The sequence below is a fragment of the Cucurbita moschata genome, unplaced genomic scaffold (assembly GCF_002738365.1).
Source record: "Cucurbita moschata cultivar Rifu unplaced genomic scaffold, Cmos_1.0 Cmo_Scf00063, whole genome shotgun sequence".
Classification (NCBI taxonomy): domain Eukaryota; kingdom Viridiplantae; phylum Streptophyta; class Magnoliopsida; order Cucurbitales; family Cucurbitaceae; genus Cucurbita; species Cucurbita moschata.
The window spans coordinates 600,148-612,483 of NW_019268579.1; the positions used below are offsets into that span (position 1 = coordinate 600,148).

Consider the following 12,336-nt stretch of genomic DNA (forward strand, 5'->3'; position numbering starts at 1 on the left):
ACCCTTCATATCATCAAATTCAAAAAAAGTAATACTCCGTGGAGCTTTGAACCATTGGATAAATTAGTTTAGCTTTTTCATAAGAAATTAAACAAAAGATCTTGGTTATTCTAGTAGCTTTGGCGCAGTGCTCAAATGACATACATCTCTAAGAAAAATGCTTTTACATCCTGTAGTTAGCACAGAGCAAAGAGCCTTCAAATTCTTTTCCCTCGGATGATTAGCAACAAACATCTGCCCCATATGCCGCAAGTTTTAAATCAACTCCGTTTCACTATATTTCTATTCACTAGTTCGTAATGAATTTGACAAACATTAGTCGGCAATGATTATGCTGTACGACAAAATTTTAACCAGATAGCTGAAAAAAAAGTTAAATAGGCAAACTATTTCTTCTCCGGGACTAATCTGAAGGCGGAAGTATAAAACGTGAAAGATGATGAAGAATTTTACCGATTCGGCATGTTCGTAATTCTTATCCGTCGCTGCACTCCAACATTTCCTATAAGCTGAAAATCTCAAGCCTGAACGAATTCACAGTGACACGGTTAAACACTGCAAAAACAGAAAAGAACGAACTCATTCAACGATGCAGTTTCAAGGAAGAGGAATCACAACCGAGGACGAAGACTTTCTCGGCATGAAAAGAAACGAATCACTGAAGTATAAACGATCGGCCGCATTTTGATTGAAAAAACGAAATTGTAAATAGAGAGAAACCAAACAGACATGGTTGAATTTGAAGAGAGAGGAGAATCGTAGCATTTGGCGGAACGATTTTTATACCTATTAAAGAGGCGCAGAACGTTTGGCGGAGCTGCGAAGTTGGATTGCGCGCGTTTTTTAAATTAATTTTTAATATTAAAATCAGAAATATATTATTAAAAAATATATATCTCATTTCGAATAAATTAGTCCTAACATTATAAAATATTTAGAATTAGTATTTTTAAAAAAATGGCGGGCGTGGTGAGACTGAGATTGTCATTTAATTTGCAAGCACATAGCACAGCGCCACAGTAATGCAGAATTTTTAAAAAGAAAATAATATGATACAAGAGAGTATTCAAATTACATTCCTAACTTGTACGGTAATGAATCAATAATTCCAAAATTAAGAACCGAATACTTTGCGCTCTTTTTTCCCCCCTTCTCTCACACATTAAAGACAACTTTTTAACTTCCAAGCCTGAAAGCTCCTTATGAACCAGAGAGTTAAAACTGTACACTTTAAAGAGTCGCAGAAAGGAATCCACGAGGATCAGCACCGATGTCCGTCCCCTTGAGAGCTCCACACAGCATAAAATGATCAAGAATGGAGCTGTCGAGGGGGCACCAATGGCGGCAGATCCATTTCTTTTGCTCTGCCAAGCATTTGTTCTCTTTTTTTTGAAGATTTCAAACGAAACTCAAACCCAAAACCAATTGTTGTTCCAAGAAGGCCTTGAAAGAAATCCTCCATGCTCGCTCCTACTTCCCGACAATCTATAAAAGGCAGGCTTGCTTCGAGCAGTTCGTAAGGGACCTGACCTGTTTCCATGCCGAATGGGCAAGGATATCTCGTCGCCCACCAAACTTGAAGTTGAAAACAGTCGGTTTTCCATATCTTCAAGGGGGCCAGAGCTGTATTCCATGGTGATGAAGGAAGAAGCTTGACCGTATGTCAGTCGAGGTGTGAGACCACCAGCATTCCACCAACTGCTATCTGATGGTACGAGATCGCCTTTGAAATCCGATTCCTGAGCTGAGGACTCCTTTTGGCTGCAGTAGTCTGCACACGTCTCATCTGTGTCGTTGTATATCAGCTTCAGAGCCTGCACAACTTCTCCCATGAATGGCCTCTGGGTCACCTCTGGATGAACGCACATGGAAGCAATGGCAGCCACCTTGGCCATGTCATCAAAGTCATAACTACCAGCTAGAGAAAGATCTACTAGTTGCTCCAAACCTTCTCTACTGGTTAGTAGAGGCCTAGCCCATGTTACAAGGTTCTCCTCACCGTGTGGCTGGGACATGTCCACTGGTTTTCTTCCCGAAAGAAGCTCAAGTAGCACGACTCCATAGCTGTAAACATCACTCTTGACGAGTAGGTGCCCTGTCATTGCATATTCAGGGGCAACATACCTGAAAATTTATTGACTCGGTCAACAAAAGATGATAACTGATATCCGCCAATAGTCATGCGAAAATAGAGACAGACTTGAGATTCATGTTCCTTAACAATGTTCCAAAAGTTAATCCTCCTAATAATTAGTAAACAGATCAATACAGTAAAATAAGATAAGCAGACGCCAGAATTACCCAAAAGTTCCCATCACCCGTGTTGAGATATGTTCACTTCCTTCAGTTGCCTCCCTAGCCAATCCAAAATCCGAAACCTTGGGGGTGAAGTCAACTTCCAACAAAACATTACTTGCCTTGAAATCGCGGTGAATTACACGGGGGTTAGAATCTTCGTGAAGATATGCCAAACCTCTTGCTGCTCCAAGAGCAATCTTTAACCGCGCATCCCAGTCAAGGGGTCCCTTTCTCTTGTCAATGCCTACACAGTGCAGGTGAAGAGCCTTTTGTAAATAAAACCAAGTACAATTAGGATGACACCAAGTACAAAAATTAATTAAGAACAATAAAGAAACTTTTGAAACTAGGTTTTTTCATTAAAATAAAATGTTATTTAACTAATGATAAGAATGGTTAATTCTCACCATATTGAATGATAAAGGAAAGAGGGAAATGAAACATTTTTATACTAAATGAGGCAATGAGACCAAAGTTCATCAAACAAACCATGTATAGGAGACGGAGACATCTATCAGCAGTACATAGAAGAAAGGTTAACAAACGCCCAAAAGGCCTACTCGTAGGTGATATAGGAAATATACCGTGCAAGTGGGACTCAACACTTCCATTATGGACAAGCTCATAAACTAAGCAGCGAGTTCGCCCGTCAATGCATATCCCAATCAGTTTCACAAGATTCCGATGGTGCAGTCTACTCAACATCTCAACTTCCGCAATAAATTCACGGTCTCCATTCTGATTATCCCGTGTAAGCAACTTAACTGCAACTTCGTTTCCATCTTCCAGAAGACCAAAGTAAACCCGGCCAAATCCCCCTTCGCCTAAAATCCTTCTTGAACTAAATTTATCTGTTGCTTTCTCAAGTTCAGAAAGTGCAAATGTTTTGACAGATTGAATACTGGTTGGCATCGCGGACATTAGGGAAACAGATGTGGAGCTTGCAATGCTACTCGATAAGGCTGATCCTAGACCTGCATTAATTCAAATGCAATCATCTCAAGCAGTATTACAGGAAAAATTAATAGAGGTTTCCAGATAGCTCATAGGATAAACAGCTCATACTAGAACAATACTTGTGGAAAGATCCTTGTGATAGCTATGAGATCAGGATCTGCAGACTCACCAGATCTTTTGTTAATTGATGACGTGAAGACAGGGCCAACAGCACTAGACGGTCTGCCAACCTTTCTCCATTTAAAAAAGATGGAAAGAGCTCCAATGAACACCAATAACACAACAAATGCTGAAAGTGCTATGACGGCAATTATTTTAACATTCATCTTCTGGCTCTTATTAACGAAATTTGCAGTAATGGGAAGATCTCCAGCACTTCCACTAGGAGCACTTCCCATGTAACCTCCATATGGCGGTGAAGAAGGAATCCCTGATCATGGGTTATTTATTCTCAAAATTTACTGAGAGGAAGACGTTAACAAAAGCGGAGAAAAAATGTTGAAGTTATTACCTGGATAGCTGATGTAGACAACTTCATAATCACCAAAAAGCGTCATATTTAGATGCACTTTTTTATCGCAAAATCTTCTGTAAGTCAGTACTGCAGTGGTATTATCAAATTTCTCTCCCAGAGGCACTAAATTTATCTCCACCACAGTTTTTCCCTGATTTTGACTATCTGCATTGGCACCCATGATTTTCACTTGGCTTTGCTCCAAGTAAGTCCCCTCTGCAATCTCAATTTCAAGCTCGTTCATCACAGGAAAAACAGCATATGGAGCTATATCCAGAAGAAGTCTGACTTTCATGGGAAATACACAGCCGCAAGGTGAACCAAAGGGTGCCGCAGTAAGAGGTTCCATGCATATTTGATCACAACCTTTCAAGTCCATGTTCAAAAATATTTAGTACAAAGAATTTCATAAAAGAAGATTTACAACTTGAAAGCTAATAATCATTGTCCTAGACGATGAAAGATGTAAAGTTTCAAAACTCCTTTGATAAGGAGGGCACAAGTTTAAATGGATCACCATCACATCATAATGTCAAATTTTAGAAACCTATTCAAAGATAGCATGATATTGAATTAAAACAATTTAGTTTCACAGCCAAAATCCAGCTCTTAAGTATCTCATATTTGAGCAAATGCTTAACAGACAGGAATGGCTCTGTAAACCTGTTTATTTAGCAGGAAATGGAATGGATGGAGCCATTATAAAAGGAACAAGCATTTCAGTAGCCTAAAAGCAGTAACAAAAAATGTGGATCGGGATCCTAGAATCAAAGAAACATCACCTGGCAATCATGTACTATGAGGTTATACAGTTTCCCCATTTGGATAAATAATTGACCACTGAATAAATAAATCCCCAACTTTACCTTGGTCTTTTGACGGGGTAGGAGCAACCACATGAGGTTGTTTACGACGCCATCGATGATGTCGGATAGGTAAAGGTGCAACTATAGGACCTACAAAAGGTAGAGTCAGTAAGTAATAGCAACACAGAGGACAGTGGAGAATTTATTACATTGCCTTCATACCTGGAGAAGGTGCAGGAGCAGTCGTTGGTCCCGAAGATGACTTAGACATCCAGTTACCATGTAATTTTGAGGGCACAAATGAAAAACCCATCGGCTCCGAACTTACTGCAATGAGGGAGCCATATGCACCCATAGGAAAAGGGAAGACCATGAATTGTTGAACAATTAAAATGAGTGAAAAAGGGATTACAACTGTAGAAATTTTCACTATTTCCCTTTAGTTTCATTCCTACTGACTGTAGTCCCAGAAAAAAAAAATTATATAGAATTTGAGAACTGTTCCCACCAAGGGTAAATTAAACACTCAAAAAGAACCACCAAATGATCAGATAAACCATGCCCACTACCTTACTCGAATTCCACATCCCTAGTTCATAAATATTGTCTAGTACTCAATCCATAGTTAATTAACTATTTATCTAATCCAAACTCAAGGCACTGTTAATCCCACCAACTGCACTGACTAAGTTAGTTTAACGTTTTCTTCTTTAAGTTGTTGAAACCAACTTAAGAGAAGCGCGAGAAACTGAAGTTGAAACCAGAAGAATTAAGTTTGTTGGTAGAGCTAATAAGATGAACTCCTTGACATAAAAACATATGACAATATAATCATTAACATGAAAGATTTAGCTTCACTTTTTACTTTCTAACAGAAGTTCCTTCCATTAACTATAAACCATAATCAAAAGTTTAAAAAATGCATAAAATATTCCAACTTAAGAGTTTGGACAATTGATGGGTCTGATTAGTTCAAAAACAGGTTACATCACTATACATTTGAATACATTTGGGCACTTATCATAGATTTATACCAAAATTGGAATATGAATGTATGTTCATCGAACAAGACAAGTTGATTCCAAGTAAAAACCACTATACCATGCTCTGTTGACATTTCTGCCATTGTTGTTTCCAGGTTGGGCTCTAAGGAAGGAGATAAGTATATGTGTGGTGTAGATTGTCCTGAAACCCGAGAAAATAGGTAACTCTCAGTACATTCTATATTCTGATACAGGGTCAAACAATTCAGATTCTCATAATAATAACAAAGCTCGCGACAAGTGATTAGCAAAATGCATCAAAAATCAGTAGCAAATTGAATGTCGTGTTTACTGTCGGATTAAAGATATAGCTAAAAACAAACATTGTGGTGTAAATGAACTGTTTCTAGTTTGCTCAGGATTAATAATCTTGCGAATGACTCTTTTACACAGAAACTAACAGAGTTTTTTGCACTTGTTCAACAAACTCAAGTCGAAAAAGTAAATGCACAGTACCTGAGCAAGAAAAAACCAAATTGGCCGCATGAAGAACCAGAAGAAGGTGCGTAATCGAGAAAGGCATTTTGCGTCCAAAGAGCAAATTTCAGAGGAAAGAATCATCATCAGTAGCCATCGCAAACAACAAGCTCAACCACGTCAACATAAATCTGCCATTGAAAACACTCGCAGGGGATACGGTGAAGAACTCGCCATCAACAATTTCCCCCGACACAATGCGAGCTCCAAATCCCCACTACATGGCTCAACACCACTCAAAAAAACCCGACCAATTCCCCCAGTTCAATTCAACAAAGACAAAACCAAAACATGACAACAAGAAACCCTAAGAGAGAGAAAACGAAACGGCAGAAGCAGGACGAAGCAATGCAGATATATGGCTTACAGATCCATGAAATGCGGTCGAGGATCTAGAAGAAAGAGTATAAGAACATCACTTTACAAGAAGGAGGGAAAAAAAAGAGCGGGGTCTTTTAGGGATAGAAAAATGGCGAAAAGGGGAGAGGAAGATCTTAGGAGAGAGTGTAGAGAGAGAAAGAAAGAAATCGAACCAGAGGAGAGAGAGAGAGAGAGACGATGGAGCTAGGTAAGGAACTTTATTACATGGCAACAACACTCCCCTGTTACTGCTGCAAAGCCACTGCTTTTCTATTTTTGCAAAAGGGCGATCAATTGATGGTATCTCTGGTCCACGCGCTGCGGACATTCCGTGTTCCCAACACTGTGAATGAAACGACAATTTAGAGACTCGTTTGACTACGTCATTTCTTTTCTTTTTGGCCAAAAATTCATAGGACTCCAGGAGACTTCAGTCTTCAGCTAGAATATATAACACTAACAACATTTTTATTTCTTTTTGTTTATGAAATATTATATTATAAATATAAAATACAAGATAGAAGGTTAGATAGGTAAAATCAAGTATGGAGAGTATTTTTTTTTCTTATCTAGACGTTTGAGATTACTCCTAATAGAATTGTGCTTAGAAATGTTCATTTAACTCATGTGGACCCACCTAAAACAGGGTAAAAAATCTCGATATAAACAAGGAAGGAGAGAGGTGACAGAGATTTTTTTTTTCATTACCTAAACGATAATTATACATAAATTAATGTATTTATCAAAACTAATTTATTTTTATCTAGAAAATATTGAAAAATGAAAAAAAAAATGATGTAAATAACTCGGATTTGATTGTAGTGAGAAATTTTTATTAGAACGATTATTTGTATTTTCCATCCTTTAGTTGTTTAATTAAAATATTAACCTAAACATAATTCAATTCTACATATTTTAATACTAAAAATAATAATATAAAAAAGCCTAGAGGTTGAATACCCTGTAGACTCGAAAGGAAAGAAACCATGAGTCTAGTGGGCCCAAGGACGACCACATGCGAATCAGTCTATTGGGCCAACCAAGCCCAATGAGTCTAGGCCCAAACATTGTAGCAATTATGGAATTATTCTAAACGATTAGGGATGGGATGGCTCTGAGTGAATGGGCCATTTCCACGGTGACCCCAAATTTATCGTCCATATTCACCTCAAGTCCATCTTCAACCTTCCAATCGAAGAAGTTAATGAGCGAACCCAAAATCAAATGCAGCATTCTCATCGCCAATGGCAGTCCAGGGCATATCCTCCTCCCTCCGCCGAACGGAATCACTTCGAAGCTCCGCCCTCTGACGTCAATTTCCGATCCCATAAACCTCTCTGGCTCGAACGATTCCGGATTCTCCCAGACACTCGAATCTCTTCCCATCGCCCATGTATTTACCAGAAGCTGTGCATCTTTAGGGATTGTGAAACCTGCAATTTCCACTTCTTGTTGCGCCTTACGAGGTAGCAACAATGGAACCACTGGATGTAATCGGAAAACTTTGTTGAATTTCGATAATTGGCCAGGGAAATCACCGAGAGGATATTGTCGACAGGAGGTTGTTGGAGGAAAGATAAAATGCGTAAAATAAGAGAGAGAGAAGGACTGAAACTTTGACTGCTCTTCAAAATCCGGTGGTGAAATCTTGTAAACAGATTTCCTATTTAAATACAACCTATCCTAAAAATGGGTGGAGAGTGGCCAACTGAATCTGTGCCACTTCCTAGAAAATTGACGTCTAAGAATTAGCTAATCCATTCGACGTGTTTGTCAAATGGTCAAAGGGAAATTAAATGTAAACGTGTGAATCTAAATAAAGAAAAAACAAAGGTTTTATCTAACAAACTTCCTTCACTACTGCTTGCAGATATGGCAGCCTCGGAATGTCCGCTTCCTCCACTGGTTTGTTCTTCCCCAAAACTCCCCTGATTTCCTCTTGAGCTTTTGCTAGTTTCTCTGGATTCTGCAATAGCTCCGCCATTGCCCACTGTAATGTCCCTGAACTTGTATCCGAACCGGCCACGAACAGTACCTAATTTGTTTTTGTTGCACAAATTAGAAAAACCACGTATAAGAGGAGCTTCCAATATCATAATAGATCTAAGAATCGAATTGGGGGGGGGAGGGGTTGCGGAGGTATTACGACTAGTAAATGTTCTATTTGATTTCGATCGAGTTTGGCGTCGGTGTCCTCGTTCTTAAGAAGGTGGTGTAACATATCGTTATTGGGAACAGAATCTGGATTCAGTTCTTGCTGCTTCATCCTCTGGTTGATCATTGAATCTATAAGATCCAAGACGTTTCCCATTTGAATCTTCATTCTTCTCCTCGCCCCTTGAATGTCGAGCTTCCTCAACACAGGGAAGTAATCGCTCAAATTTGGTTTCCCGGCTTCTTCCAATATTCCCCATACGTAGTTCTTGAACTTCCTTGCTAATTCGGAATTCGGATCTGCTAAGTCAACCGAGAAAACTGTGTTCGAGATTAGATTCAACGTCGTCATGAACAATAATCTCCCTAAATCTACTGCCTCGCCTTTTGCCGCGCTTTTACGGACAATCTCAAGGAGCTCTTCCACTTTCCTCCGGCGAAGATTCTCGTTCGCGTCCAGAATTTTTCCGGCGAACAGAGTGTTGTTGCAAATTTTGCGATAGTTCCTCCAGAGAGGAGAAACAGAAATCCATGGAAACCCGACCTCGTCGTGGGCGTGAGCTTTGAGTGCATCTGGAATGGCTCTGTTACACAAAAACTGGTCGTTCGTTTGTAGGACCTCTTTAGCCATGGTGGAAGAAGAAACCACCACGGCTGTAACTCGTCCGAGTTTCATACTCATAATAGGGCCGTGTACTTTGGCCATGGCGGCGAGCGATTTGTGAGGCTTCTCGCCAAGATCCAAGAGGTTTCCGATCACCGGAAGAGGCTTTGGTCCCGGAGGCAGCTTCGACGTATTTCCCGTCTTCGATTTAAGCTTCAGAATGAAGAAGAACGCAACACATAGACAGAGGATGCAGGTCCAAAACTCCATTGCCGTCGACATTCTGATTCTGTAACAGTTTTCACTCTCATTTAAAGTTCTCAACCCGACAAAATAAGTCTTCCCCATCACATCATACATCTTAAAAAATCCAGACCCTATATTAAAAATATAGCCAATTATTTGAAACAAATTATGATAAATTTAAATAACAAATTTTAAATTTAATTTAATATATAGTGTAAGTTAATTTCAGTATTTAAATCACAACTATTAGCTTTTAATTTTTGTTAACACGGCTAAAAATTTAAAAAGATAATTGATTTTGTAAAAAGTAAAAAACAAAGGCCAATTCAGGCTTAAATACATCTGGACAAGAATGTATTGAATAAAAGTACACTACTCCATGTGATGTGGTACTGTAATATTTAGAATAGACCTAAATACAACTAGACAAAAATTTATTAAATAAAAGTAAACTACCCATTCACATTTAAATTTCTAAGACTTGGAATGGCTCTCGATAACCCAAATATTTATTAATTCTCAAACTTGCTGATAGAAAAGTTTAACGAATGCTCAAAAATTTTTAAATATAACATTAACATTGATATTCATTATAATATTTTTAGAAAAAAAATTAAAAAACTATTGAAAATTAAATTATATTTTTTAATTTGTAAAAGGAGCTTCCAGAATATTAATTAAATTTGAAATTAGAGTATTTTAATTTAAATATGTTAATGAAATTTTTGAACAGTATCTTTTAAATATTTTTGTAAATTCAACATATTTGTTTAATAAAAGGTAATGATAGGTTATTTTTATTTTTTGTTATTATTATTATAAATTATAGGTTCGTTGAATTATTTAAGTGGCTTTTTTTGAATAATTTTGCATTCTTGAATTAATTAAATTTCACGCGATCATCGTGCTTCATTTTAGATAATAAATAATATATAGAAATAAAAAAGTCGACCTGAGCACTATTGTTGTTTACAGCTCATACCTCAAATTTTCACCCTTTCAAGATCTCTTATGATATAATACACATGCGGAAGGATATAACATAATGTTACTTATTTATTTTAGGCATTAACGAATATATGACAAATCTATTAATATAAACCTAAACGCTATGATCGATAAAATCAATCAAACTATACCCAAGTAGAACTACGCCTCCAGACATGAACAAATCAACTAAGAAGCCATTACAATTAAAACCTTAAACCAAAGAACACATCTACAACACAACCTATGCCACAAAATCAAAGTCTTGTTCTTCCTTGTCCCCTCAAACGTAAGGCTTCTCTTCATCATTATACACATAAGCCAATCCGCCGTGGCTTGTCAAGTCCATGCCGGCCATCTCCTCCTCCGCCGTGATTCTCAGCAACTGAAACTTATGCAGCAACCAAAATACCAGCCCCATCGTCACGCTAACCCAACTAGCAATCGACAAAATTTGCACTATATGAGCCGCCAGCAGCCTCCCGCCACCGCCCATCAGCAGCCCGTACGCCCGGTCCGGCAACCCAGAATAAATCTCGTTGACATAAGCCTGTTTTGCAAACAAGCCAGTGAACAAAATCCCCCAAGCTCCACACCCGCCGTGCAATTGCGCCGCCTCTAACGGATCGTCATACTTGAGTTTCTCCGCTAGTTTGTTGAATCCGATCAAAACCCAGGCTGAGAAAAACCCACAAACAATCGCCGCCCATGGATCCACCACGGCGCAGCCGGATGTTATGGCAGCGAATCCGCCTAACAGGCCGTTGCAGACGTCGGTGACATTCCAGTGGCCGACGAGGAGACGTTTGCCGAAGAGGGTGGTTAGTGCCGCCGTGCAGCCGGCGAGGGTGGTGGTGACGGCGGTGCGACCTATGGCGCTCCATTGGCCGTAAAAGGGAGCGGCGGTGGTAGTGCCGTAGGCTTTGAGGATGTTAAGGAACGACCCGGGGTTGAAGCCATACCAGCCGAACCAGAGAAGGAAAGTGCCGAGAACGACCAATGTGCCGCTATGGCCACGGAGGGCGACGGACCGGCCGGCGTGATCGAACCGGCCGATTCGAGGGCCTTCAATGACGGCGCCCCATAATCCGGCGATGCCACCCACCATATGGACCACGCCGGAGCCGGCGAAGTCGATTACTCCTGAGCCAAATAGAAGATTCTCCGACCTACTTGCGCTGCCCCACCCGTCGGCAGACCAAAACCAATGAGAGACAATTGGATAAATCAAACCTGAAAAAGGGAACTATCTGTCAATTTTGTTGATATCCAATTCAAATAAACCGTGATGAATCGGACTCACCGGTAAGAACAGAGGAATAGATCAAATAAGCAACAAATTGGGTCCGTTCAGCAATGGAGCCACTGGTAATCCCAGCAGCCGCAATGGCGAAAGCCCATTGAAACAGAAAGAACCCATAATCAAAGGAGGAAGAAGGGAACTGCGAGAGGCCAAAATAATGATGACCAATGAAGCCATTAGAAGGAGTTCCAAAGGCCAAAGCGAATCCAAAGATATAATAAAAAACGCCGCCAGTGACAGCATCAAGAACATTAGTAAGCATAATATTCATTGTATTTTTGGCTCTAACAGAACCAGCACAAAGCATAGCAAATCCAAGCTGCATTGCAAACACAAGGTACGCTGAAAAAAGAAGGTAAGTGTTGTCAACAGCATAACTTGTGTCCACAAATTTACTCGAAATGGCGTCGAATCGACCGCAAATGTAATCGGCGACAGCAGTGGCATTAGCTGAGCCGCCAAGGAGGTGGCGGAGGTCGGCTGCGGAGCAGGCTATTTCTGTCATATGCGGCGGCGGAGGAGGAGAGGGCGAATTGGAATGGGAGAAAACGGGAAGTTTATATAAGAGGTAGAGATTCTAAAGGAAG

At 39.7% G+C, this 12,336-nt stretch overlaps 3 protein-coding genes across 3 annotated transcripts; all 3 read right to left on the bottom strand.

Moving 5' to 3' along the window:
• Positions 1-1,015: 1,015 nt before the first annotated feature.
• LOC111437324 (receptor-like serine/threonine-protein kinase ALE2) lies at positions 1,016-6,660 on the bottom strand. Its single transcript, XM_023075230.1, has 9 exons — positions 6,075-6,660; positions 5,677-5,760; positions 4,798-4,902; positions 4,636-4,725; positions 3,767-4,135; positions 3,425-3,685; positions 2,883-3,272; positions 2,302-2,542; positions 1,016-2,124 (listed from the first exon to the last, which is right to left on the bottom strand). The coding sequence occupies exons 1-9, from the start codon at positions 6,139-6,141 to the stop codon at positions 1,410-1,412; spliced, it is 2,322 nt and encodes a 773-aa protein (XP_022930998.1). The 5' UTR covers positions 6,142-6,660; the 3' UTR covers positions 1,016-1,409.
• Positions 6,661-7,339: 679 nt separating this feature from the next.
• LOC111437327 (geraniol 8-hydroxylase-like) lies at positions 7,340-9,568 on the bottom strand. The gene is made up of 3 exons (XM_023075232.1): positions 8,602-9,568; positions 8,304-8,490; positions 7,340-7,957 (listed from the first exon to the last, which is right to left on the bottom strand). The coding sequence occupies exons 1-3, from the start codon at positions 9,559-9,561 to the stop codon at positions 7,545-7,547; spliced, it is 1,560 nt and encodes a 519-aa protein (XP_022931000.1). The 5' UTR covers positions 9,562-9,568; the 3' UTR covers positions 7,340-7,544.
• A 1,083-nt stretch (positions 9,569-10,651) lies between these two features.
• On the bottom strand, positions 10,652-12,254 carry LOC111437328 (ammonium transporter 1 member 4-like). Its single transcript, XM_023075233.1, has 2 exons — positions 11,750-12,254; positions 10,652-11,679 (listed from the first exon to the last, which is right to left on the bottom strand). The coding sequence occupies exons 1-2, from the start codon at positions 12,252-12,254 to the stop codon at positions 10,730-10,732; spliced, it is 1,455 nt and encodes a 484-aa protein (XP_022931001.1). The 3' UTR covers positions 10,652-10,729.
• Positions 12,255-12,336: the final 82 nt, after the last annotated feature.

Coding starts and splice junctions, on each gene's coding strand:
- LOC111437324 (XM_023075230.1), bottom strand. CDS start 6,141: ATGCCTTTCTCGATTACGCACCTTCTTCTGGTTCTTCATGCGGCCAAT. Junction 5,761..6,074: donor TTTGGTTTTTTCTTGCTCAG/GTACTGTGCATT, acceptor CTCGGGTTTCAG/GACAATCTACACCACACATA. Junction 2,125..2,301: donor CGGGTGATGGGAACTTTTGG/GTAATTCTGGCG, acceptor ATAAATTTTCAG/GTATGTTGCCCCTGAATATG.
- LOC111437327 (XM_023075232.1), bottom strand. CDS start 9,561: ATGGGGAAGACTTATTTTGTCGGGTTGAGAACTTTAAATGAGAGTGAA. Junction 8,491..8,601: donor AAATAGAACATTTACTAGTC/GTAATACCTCCG, acceptor AAAACAAATTAG/GTACTGTTCGTGGCCGGTTC. Junction 7,958..8,303: donor GCAAGCAGTAGTGAAGGAAG/TTTGTTAGATAA, acceptor AATTCAACAAAG/TTTTCCGATTACATCCAGTG.
- LOC111437328 (XM_023075233.1), bottom strand. CDS start 12,254: ATGACAGAAATAGCCTGCTCCGCAGCCGACCTCCGCCACCTCCTTGGC. Junction 11,680..11,749: donor CTATTCCTCTGTTCTTACCG/GTGAGTCCGATT, acceptor TCCCTTTTTCAG/GTTTGATTTATCCAATTGTC.